The sequence below is a fragment of the Arachis hypogaea genome, chromosome 6 (genome assembly GCF_003086295.3).
Source record: "Arachis hypogaea cultivar Tifrunner chromosome 6, arahy.Tifrunner.gnm2.J5K5, whole genome shotgun sequence".
In the NCBI taxonomy this organism is placed as follows: domain Eukaryota; kingdom Viridiplantae; phylum Streptophyta; class Magnoliopsida; order Fabales; family Fabaceae; genus Arachis; species Arachis hypogaea.
Window position 1 is genome coordinate 101,475,363 of NC_092041.1, and position 10,634 is coordinate 101,485,996.

Here is a 10,634-nt window from a genome sequence, read left to right on the forward strand (position 1 = left end):
AGAGTGTGTTCACGAAGAGAGGGAGAGCGCGCGCTCACGAAGGAGAAGAACGACGAAAAGGGAAGGAGAAGCAGAAGATGATGAACCCAGGGGAGAAGGAGGAGGTCTGTTCTCGCACCGTCTTGCTCTGTCGTCGCAGTTGCCGTCAATTGGGGTCAAGGCCGTCACCGTCGCACCCTGTTCCAGTCGCCATTAGGGTTTTTTGTTGCTGCCATTGATAGCGCTGCCGCTGGGAGGAGCCGAAAGGGGAGAGGAGGTCGCCGTCAAACACGCCGCCACCAGTTACAACTGTTGCCGAAATCGGGACAGATTCACTGGTAACTCTGCTTCTTCCTTAGTTGTTGACCTCAAGATAAATGGTTCATTAGTTGTTTCCTTGCTGAAAATATATTCCTGCATTCTATTAGAAATAATTGTCCAATTTGAATTGTCCAATTCTAAACTCATCATCAACTGAGTACAGGTTATTAGCTCCACCAGATTCTATTTTTTATTTTTCCTTTTTTCTTTTTAAGTTCCTTAAAAAAGGCTCAAACTTTACATGACCCAGATGAGTTTTGATCTGCCAAAGTTGGTTTTTTTCAGAGCAGAATCAGAGAGAACAGAAAGGAAGAAACATTGGAAGATTGAAATGAATAGGCATAAGAGCAAATGAGTGGTGGGTATGCTGACATGAAGCAGAAAACTAAAGACGAACATGCTCTATGTGCAGTGTTGTAGTGTTGTTGTGTTGTGTGTTCTGAAGCTCAAAAGTGGAAGTCCCAAAAGATTCTGCATTGCTTTGCATTAGCGCGGCTCTCTTTTCTGAATACCTCTTGCACTGCAAGCTCATCATCCGCCACAACCTCATTGTGCTCTTCTTGAATCCCTTTACGCAATTTGTAGCTGCCATCATCCTCCGCGTAGTTCCCACCTGCTCACGGTACCATATCCTTGACTCTGTTTTTTGTTCCCAGAATCTTAGATATAGCATAAACTTGTTATCTTGTGCATTTTGTTATTTTTATGGAATATGCACACAAACTGTTGATAGTTTTCCTCAGTGAAAAGCGGAGGAGCTCAACCTTTTATTTTCATGGATTTAATAAGCAGTTGCGTGATTCTTTCTCTTTCGAAGTTTTAGTTTGATTGTTCTATTTTATTTGAAATTAGTATATGTTAAAGGGTACCATTGATGGTGTGGTTATGAGTTTATCAAAAGATTGATTATGCTTGGTTTATTCATTATTATGCTTAATGCAATATTTTATGAATGATATGAAGGAGTATTATGGGAGTGGAGAGACAAAGAAAGTGTCATGGAGAGAATCACAACTCAAAGGGTTGCGTCGTTTCCTCATTGAAAAAGAAGATATTTTGAAGGCCTTAATGCTCGACTTAGGAAAGCATAAAGTTGAAGCTTTTAGAGATGAGGTTATGCCTTTATTTAATTTGTTTATAATTACACTTGAAAATGGTTTGTTTCTGTTCAAAAAAGTGTGTCATCATATATACTATTTACCACTTCTAAGTTTAATGAAAATATTTGACATTATTATTATTGCCTTTCTATTAGTTTAATCTTTAATCAATATAGTTCCTTCCTAATTTAAGCTTTCTTTAAATTCATGCATTATGCATGCATTGAGTAGTAATAATAGTAACATTAAAAAAAACTATTTTTCAGTTCTAATTGCTAATTAACGAATTGGCCCTTTTAAGCAGATAGAAACTTTGATGAAGTCCTTGAATTTTGCATTGAGTAACTTAAAATATTGGATATCAGGCAAAAAGGTGAGATCAGTGCCAATTTTCCTAATTCCATTTTTTTTTCAAATTTCAAAGATAAGCATTCAAGCCTAATGGATTCAAATTTGTTTTTTAATAGGCTAAATTGCCACAAATAGCACTGCTTAGTAGTGTAGAAATTGTTCATGAACCTCTGAGCCTAGTCCTCATTATTTCATCTTGGAATTTCCTCTTTGGTGAGTCATGCTTTTTGAACCATATTCCTTATGTTGATCAAGTATTTGTATAGCAAATTAATAGAGGGAGTTACAATTTAATTAATGACAGGTTTATCCTTGGAGCCACTAATAGGAGCAGTAACAGCTGAAAATACAGTGGTCTTAAAGCCTTCAGAGTTGTCACCAGCATGTTCTTCCATACTTGCCCTTGGACTTCCCAATCATAAGGTGTTTTAAGATTCATTAGTTCTAAAACTTTCTGTAGTTTATTTCATGCCATTGGACTTTTTTAGTTATGCTAATATTTCTGTTATCTGCCCATGGTAGCAAATCTTTCAAGTAAAATGGTAATGAATACTTTTCTCCTTCCTCTCAAAAAGCAATCTTCAGAGTTATAGCTACTATTCTTCATCTTGAAAACATTAACTTTGCAAAATCAAAGGAAGAAACTGATTCATCAGTTCTAGAAAATGAAGAGTCCAAGTTGCATCTCCAAATAACTGCAGAACTTCTCATGTGTGACCAAATTTCTGTTGTTATGATTTGCAATAGCTTTCTTTTTGTTAATGTTACATATCTTTTAAATTATTTCTTATTTCAGGTGCGATCCTAGTGCTTTGGAAGATGCACTTTGTAAGCGTGTGATGATTACCCCAGAGGAAGTTATTAAAAGAAGTCTTGATCCTCTTGGTGCAATGGTTAGCAGGGATGGTTTAGCCAAAACACTATATTCTTCTTTATTTGACTGGTACTATGTTAATGTCAAGTGTAAAATTATGAATTTAAAATATGAAAAATGTGTCCTATCCTATGTTTATTGCACTTATGTTATTTGAATATGAATAATTTTTTATCTGTTCTATTGTTATGTGCAGGTTAGTCCAAAAAATCAATGTCTCAATTGGGCAAGACCCAAAGTCAAAATGTCTTATTGGTGTTCTTGACATATATGGCTTTGAAAGCTTTAAGAATAACAGGTGAACATAATCATATTATTCACTCAAACACATGCGTGTGCGCGCGCACACACACACACATATCATTGTTCCTCTTGAGAGTAGCATAAATCTGAGTTGATATCTAATTCCCTCTTTACAGTTTTGAGCAGTTTTGTATTAATTTCACAAATGAAAAGCTGCAGCAACATTTTAACCAGGTATGAGGTTAGTTTTTAGATATTTGACAACTTCAACTATCACTTTTTCTCATAACATGCATTCTAACATGGATAATGTCCTGCAGCATGTGTTTAAGATGGAACAAGAGAGAAATACAAAAGAAGGGATTGACTGGAACTACTTAGAATTTGTGGATAATCAAGATGTACTTGATCTAATTGAAAAGGTTTATACATACTTTATGGCTATGCTTCATTTTGCAATATTTATAGCTAGATTTCAATCTGATAGAGCAACATCTAATGTTATATATATATATATATATATATATATATATATATATATATATATATGTTTGCAAACTGCTTATGTAGTTTGTATTTGATTTACTTTGTAATATTCAGAAATGCAACTTAGATACTAATTTGTTTACAATATGTAGACATCTTTGCAATTATTACAAAAAATTTTCAAAATGTCTCTTCTGAATTTGCATTCAAAATGTTATGCCCTCATTATCTAAAGCAATCCTTTTGATGCAGAAACCAGGTGGAATCATTGCTCTTCTTGATGAAGCTTGCTATGAAAAAGTTTTCTCTCTCTCTCTCTCTCTCTTGTGAATTCATGTAACTCTTGTGTACTACTTATAAATGCACTGCATTCTTGTTTTTTGTTTACAAATGCAAATAAAGTGTATATAGATTCACTTACAGGTGGACCAATATGATGTTACAAACGCAAATAGAGTACATAATTAATTCCTCCCGTTATTCAATTTTTTTATAAGCTCAGGTATGAAATTGAGACAGTTCAAAACTGTCTCATTTTTTTAAAAAAATTCTACATAGATTTGTGGCGGTTTTAAACCGCCGCAATTTTTTTTAAATCCGCTGACAGAATAGCGGCGGTTTTGCAACCGCCGCAAAATCAACTATCTGATTTGCTGTGGTTGTGCCAGCGGTTTTCAAAACCGCCGCAAAATCAAATCTCCACCCCCTAATAGGCAACGCTTGTGGAACCGCTGGAATTTCGTTTCGCGGCGGTTAAAAACCGCCGCAAATCGCTAAAAGAACCGCCGTTATTCGGCGTGTCCCTTGTAGTGTATTGTAATGACCCTCAACTTTAAAAATATAAATATAAATATGTTATAATTTATTTTATAAATCGGAGTTCCCTATTTTTAGAAATCATTTTATTATAAGTAATTGAATTAATTTTTATAACTATTTGAGTTCAATCAAAGTTATATTCTAATATATATATATATATATATATATATATATATATATATATATATATATATATATATAATGGTGAAATATTCTACATAATTAAAACTATAATTCTAGTAAATTATAAGTAATGAAACTTATATGTATATTTTAATTTGAGTAATTGATATTTTAATTTAAAAATAGAATTTAGTTAATAATATTATTATCGAGTTTGATATCCGCCAATATGAATAAATATCGATACTCTTTGGTGAACTTAGCTTTGCTAATGTTTCACCAAATATCTTTTATCTTTAAGTTACTAATATCATTTATATTAGTAACTCATATACATTTAACCTTCTTCTTCTTATTATTATTATTATTATTATTATTATTATTATTATTGCTAGTTCTACTAAGGAAACCTTATAATATTATAAGTTACACAATTAGATATTGTTACGTTAATATATATAAAGAAAGAGTACTTGGTCACTTATATATATATATATATATATATATATATATATATATATATATATATATATATATATATATATATATATATATATATAGCATAAGTCTTGTTTATATATATACATATATAACTTACGAAGAAAGAAAACGGTGAAAAAAGAAGAGTGTAACCGAGAGCGAAAAGCGTGAGAACATAATCTCTCTGGACTTCCTGCTTCGATTTCTTGTAATCCATAACCCAAATAAAAAATCTAATCCAGTAAAAGTATTCGTATTCTCCTCCTCTACACGTTGGTACCACCTTTGATTGGTGAAAGTTGACGGTGACGTAGCTCCTTTGTCCCTTGAATTCAGCCAACGGGAGTTTTAGGAGGCACAGACAATTCTGGATGTTTTCTTCTTCGATAGCTCCGTCAGAAAGCTTCTCTAGAGTTTAGAATATTTTGATTCCGTACGAAGGTATGGTTTTGGTTTCTCGTAGTTAATGTTTAATGTCACATGAAAACTTAGGCTAGAAGACCTTAAAATAGGAATGAACTGAATGTATAACTGATGGATTGTGTATATGGAATAAAATGTGTGGTTTAGCTGTTGTTAATAATTTGTTGTTGAAGTTGGTTAGTTTTGGGAAAAGATTTAATATTGGTATTTGTTTTATTTTGAAATAATTTGTTACTGAAAATGATTTGAATGACTGAGAGGTGTTTGGTTTGGTAGTTGGGATCCTTGAAGGGTGGCAGAAATTCGAGTTTTAGAGGAGATACTGCCAAAATTTCTATAAGGATTGGAGTTTTGATTTGAAGTGTTATTTTAAAAAGGAAAGAGATTATGACGTGGCTTGTGTATTTGAGACTATTTGTTGACCTTCTGTCGCAAGATGTGACTGGGCACTTTAACTCCCCGGATTTCCCTATGGACATGCATATATATATGAATATTGAATATTATATTTGAGCTTGGAGTATGACTCCATGGAATATTATTGAGCTTGGAGTTTGACTCCATGGAATACTATGTTATTGAGCTTGGAGTTTGACTCCATAGAATACTATATTATTGAGCTTGGGGATGCGCGCACAGAGGGACTGTCCAATGGTTAACTACCAAGACATGTCGGGTTGGCTGTATAACCGACATATGAGACTCATCAGCCATAGGACAGGCATACATCATATGCATTTGTTTGCTTTATTTGAATGTGCATTGTTTTAGTTTGTTTAACTATTTAATTCTGCTTATCTGCTACTTGTCCTACTTGCTGTAAATGCTTCTCTATCTGTGTTTTCCTTACTTGAATTGTATGTGTATGTTTTCTGAGAAATCCCTCTTAACAAAGGTGTGAGGGGGGTTGTTCTACTAGTGTCTCGGAGGATTGGAGGAGTCAGAAAGTGAAGTGTTAAGTTAAAGTTAGATTTAGAACTTTAATACCTTAGATAACTTACCTAATTTCTGGTTTAGCTGAACCCTTAAGCTGAAACCTGAGTGTCGAAGTTCTTGGAATGCCTCTGGCTCTCCCGGGACCTTTTATATTAACTATGCGGGTACCTTTACCATACTGAGAACCTATGGTTCTCATTCCATATATATTTTGTTGTTTTTCAGATGCAGGTCGAGAGATACCTCGTTGAGCGTCTGAAGACCCTCCTTACAAGCGAAGAACTACCTTTTGGACTGTCATATTTTGATTTTGGGCTATGTATATGTGTTTATAGAATCTCCACATGTACATTTTAAGTTTTGTCCCTACTAGAGGTTGACTTGGAGATACAGGTGTTTATTTTGTAGTTTGAGTTTTATTTTGGCTTGTATATATATATATATATATATATATATATATATATATATATATATATATATATATATATATATATATACTCTGGCCGGCCTTAGCTTCGCAGGTCGAGTCTGGAGCTTGCTATCTGAGTTTTGGAACTCTGATATGTATATATGTTTTTAGCTTTCTTTTGATCTTACCTGTCCATTTTACGGATATTCATGTGAGTGTGACATGATTTTCTGTTTATCATTTTTTTGTTTAGCTTATCCTTCAAGGCTCCTAGATACGATTTCATCCAACTATATTTATGTACATATCCTTTTCTTTTAGAGGTCGTAATACCTTGCCACTTCTACTTTACGACTTAAGCGTAAGGCTCTGTGTGGTAGGGTGTTACAAACATGTTCAAGAGTTTCATTGCTCCCAATGCATCCATGACAAGTGGGACTCGGTCCAATCCCCTCTTTATCTCTTCATCCAACATAAGATAAGTGGTGATAGTGTTAAGGCATGGATATGTAACCTTGTCTTCTTTATAAAGAGTAACAAAGAAATTACACGCCATGGAATAAAGAGTACCCTGATCTTCGATCCAAACTCCCTTAATGTCTTAGTGTGGTAAGAACATGTGTTTCTATCTCCCTCCGCCATACATTGGTGCCTAAATTTTTGCATATAAATTTTTTTTTTTTCTGTCTAGGATGGTCTTCAAATCCTTTTCCAAATCCTCCAAAAAATAATTATTACCATAAGATGGAGAATTTTGGACACTAGTAATTCTTTTCATTATACGCCTCTTTTCCTTGAAAATTTGTCCAAATATATACTTATTCCACTCTATCAGCTTACTAAAAAGAATACTCACTGCATTCAGAATCGATGCATTATACTCCCAAACTTGCTTTAGAAAAGCATTAAAGCCTGGATGAGTATGCCACATAACCTGGTACCTAAATAGTTTCTCTCCCTGGTCCACTCTAGAAGGTTTCAGAGTTGCTAAAAGTTGGTGATGGTCGGAGTTCACCCTCAGAAGAACTTTTATACACGCTTCCAGGAATTTTATCCTCCAATCCACATTAGCCAAAGTCCTGTCCAATCTCTTAAAAATACGATCAAGACCATCTCGCACTCCTCCTTTTTAGGTAAACTCTATTCCATAAGAATCCAAATCAATAAGTTAAAAATTCTCTATCCATTTCTTAAATCTGCGACAAGCATGAATATTCGGCCTGCCTCCCTTTTTTTCATGTTCCTCTACAATGTCATGGAAGTCCCTTATGAGCATCCACGAGGGCGTTCATCTGGGTAGTTATCTCCAACAGATCTTCAGCAAGAATCCTTCTTATGCCTTCTTGAGGACTAGCATAAATAGTAATTAATAGCCAGCTTCCTCTAGTCCCATCTGCAACTTTCATGTGCACAAATTGAGGATGCAACTTCACAATTTTAATATTTAATTTTTGTCTACTCCACAAGATTCACATTTTCCTAACAAAACAAACAGCTTCTTCTTTATAAGAAAAATCAAAACCTAAATTTTTAACAATATCATCATCTCTACTACCGCTACATTTAGTCTCAAACAACAAAGTTATATCAGGCTTATGCAATTTTCTAATTTCCTTGAGAGTACGAGTAGTCGATTTATTCGCCACTCCCTTTGTATTTCATGCAAGGACAATCATTGATATAAATACAGAGAGCAAAGAGTAAGAGACAAGGGGTATCCTTTATGTGCATATCATCTCTTCTGTTTCCAAAGGCATTTCTTCAACATGCATATCTTCATTCATCTTCATTTCTCCCTCCATTGCCTTTGCAGCTTGGATTAATTCTTCAGTTCCAATAGACATAAAATATAATGGAATGGGCTCAGGTGGATTCACCTTTTCATAGGGCTCTTTTGCTGTTTTCACTATGTGTTGAGTAGTGAGTTGACTATCAATAGTTTGTGAGACCTAATTTTTTTGGAAGTGTTGAAGGCCATGAGGTGAACTGTGCATAGGTGAGTCAGATTGATTAGAGTTTTATTGATGAGAATTTTGCTGGGTATAAGTTGCAAGGGTTGTGTTATAGTTAGATGACCTGTTTGGACTCATGTGGACTAATGGTAGAGTGTTCTGTTTGTGAGCTGAAAGAATACTAGTATGGTTTGGAAGAGAAAATGATTGTCTATCATGTGCTTTTTTTATTGGAATTTATGATTGGGCCGGGTTTAAATATGGATTGGGTTGGGACATGATTTGTTTTTGACTAATGGACTTTTTGGTAACCTTATTTCGGGTATCATCTTTGGTGTTGCTAGCGCCCTTCTAGTCATTTCTCAAAGGCTTCCTTATGTGGCCTCGCATCTTTTTCTCCTTCTGCATTAGTAGAGATGTTATTCTCATTAGAATCTTCATTCTTTAGGACAACAAATTAAGAGACATTACCCCCATCCACGTTTTCTTTCTCCACTACTTTGCCTTTTGCTTCCTCTCTAGACCCGTCACCATCCTTGGTATTTTTCTTGCCACGTGGATTGCATTGACAAGCATCCAAGGACAATAGTTGTTCTGTCTCTCCTCAATGACTTCTTCAACATCTGCTATGATTTCTGAATTTTGCACCTCAGTCTGCTTCTTTGCCTTTTGAGTGTCAGAGCATGCTCCTTTCTCATGACCAACCTTACCACATATGAAGCAAACTTGATGTATCTCCTCATACTCCACAGTATGTGTTACTCCATTAATTTAGTATTGTGACACCAGAAAATTTACTAAGTCAACTTGAACACATAGTCTTGTAAATTTACCCCCTTGATATTTTAATAGAATTCACATCTACTTTAAGCTTCCTGCCAACAATATTTTTTATTTTCTCTAGTATTTTTCTATTGTAGTATTCAATAGCTAGCCCTGGCAATATTATCCTTATTGTTATATTGTCAATAGTTGTTGTGTAAAGGTTGAAATTAGGATTTCAAAATTTGATGGCGAGATAATCATTCAAAATTTTTCATGGACCTTCTGTAAGAACAAAATCAAGATCTTCTACATTATAGAACCTCATCATAAAGAAATCATTGCCAAGATCAATCACATCCAAACTTCTCATTTTTTCTCACGTAATTTTTAGTCTTTTTTTTCATTGCCAAAAGGGAGATCTTTCTTTCCAGAAGCTTTATTATGAGAGATTTCCACCATTATTTCTAGATTTTCTTTTTCACTCCTTTGCCAATGACTAGGTTGTACAACCCATTGGAGGTTTTTCACCACAGTGATGTTCTCTAAAGCTTCTTCCTCCTCTAATTTTTCATTGTTATCCCTTTCTGTATCCATCATTTCATCCTCGGTCTCTATGGGGCTCGCTCCTTTCTTCACAATTGATGTGAAAGATCGATTACCTTGTGCTCTCTGTACCTCAAACACTTTCTTTGCTCCTGTTACAACTAGTTCGGACTCTACATGTCCTCTGTCCCTTCCTTAATCCTCTTCTAGCATCCAATCCTCTACTCTTAGAGCAGTAGCTACAGTGCAGTGAATTTCTCACCCTCCCCGATTTCCTAACCTTCTTTCCCATCATGTTAAAACTTTGTCCTTCCTTGCACATTTTGTCTCTTTCTCTTGGGTCATGGGGGCGAGAGGCTCTCCCTTTCACATATCCTTCTCTCATAGGAGTTGCTGGAGTCATTCAGGAGTCATCACAGAGAAGAGAAAAATATACATTCAAGTATTATTTGTGACTGTTTTTGTAATGATAGTGGATGAGACTTTCTTTTTTTTCAAGGGTTAGGGAGTATGTAAGATTTTGAACCTGAAAATGATTTTAACCATTTGTGGTAATCCATATTCAATCATAAATTCTTTTTCTTTTAGCAACCTCTAGTTACGTTCACCCATAAAAGAGAGAATCTTTTTTTGTCTGAAGTTTAGTGGAAAAGGAGATGACGAAGAGTGATTAAAAGGTTGGAGAAGTAATATTTTATTACTCTGAAACCCTCAAAACGACATTGTTTCAACTTTTATTTAGCACCAAAACACATTCAATGTCATTTTTCTATGTCCAGCATAGCAAGAACTAAGCCACGTCGCTCTCGGCATTGAGTTTCGATGACAGA

General features: G+C 34.7%; 1 protein-coding gene across 1 annotated transcript; it reads left to right on the forward strand.

Moving 5' to 3' along the window:
* The first annotated feature begins 1,248 nt into the window (after positions 1-1,248).
* Positions 1,249-2,782, forward strand: LOC112805813 (aldehyde dehydrogenase family 3 member F1-like). The gene is made up of 6 exons (XM_025848144.2): positions 1,249-1,413; positions 1,705-1,773; positions 1,868-1,964; positions 2,056-2,174; positions 2,389-2,462; positions 2,548-2,782. Exons 1-6 carry the CDS (start codon positions 1,249-1,251, stop codon positions 2,780-2,782), a joined length of 759 nt encoding a protein of 252 aa, XP_025703929.2.
* The last annotated feature ends 7,852 nt before the right edge of the window (positions 2,783-10,634 follow it).

What these genes read in the sequence shown, in the direction of transcription:
- LOC112805813 (XM_025848144.2), top strand. Translation starts at nt 1,249, where the DNA reads ATGAATGATATGAAGGAGTATTATGGGAGTGGAGAGACAAAGAAAGTG. An exon ending in TTGAAGCTTTTAGAGATGAG is followed by an intron (nt 1,414 to 1,704) that starts GTTATGCCTTTA and finishes CCTTTTAAGCAG; the next exon opens with ATAGAAACTTTGATGAAGTC. An exon ending in ATTGGATATCAGGCAAAAAG is followed by an intron (nt 1,774 to 1,867) that starts GTGAGATCAGTG and finishes GTTTTTTAATAG; the next exon opens with GCTAAATTGCCACAAATAGC.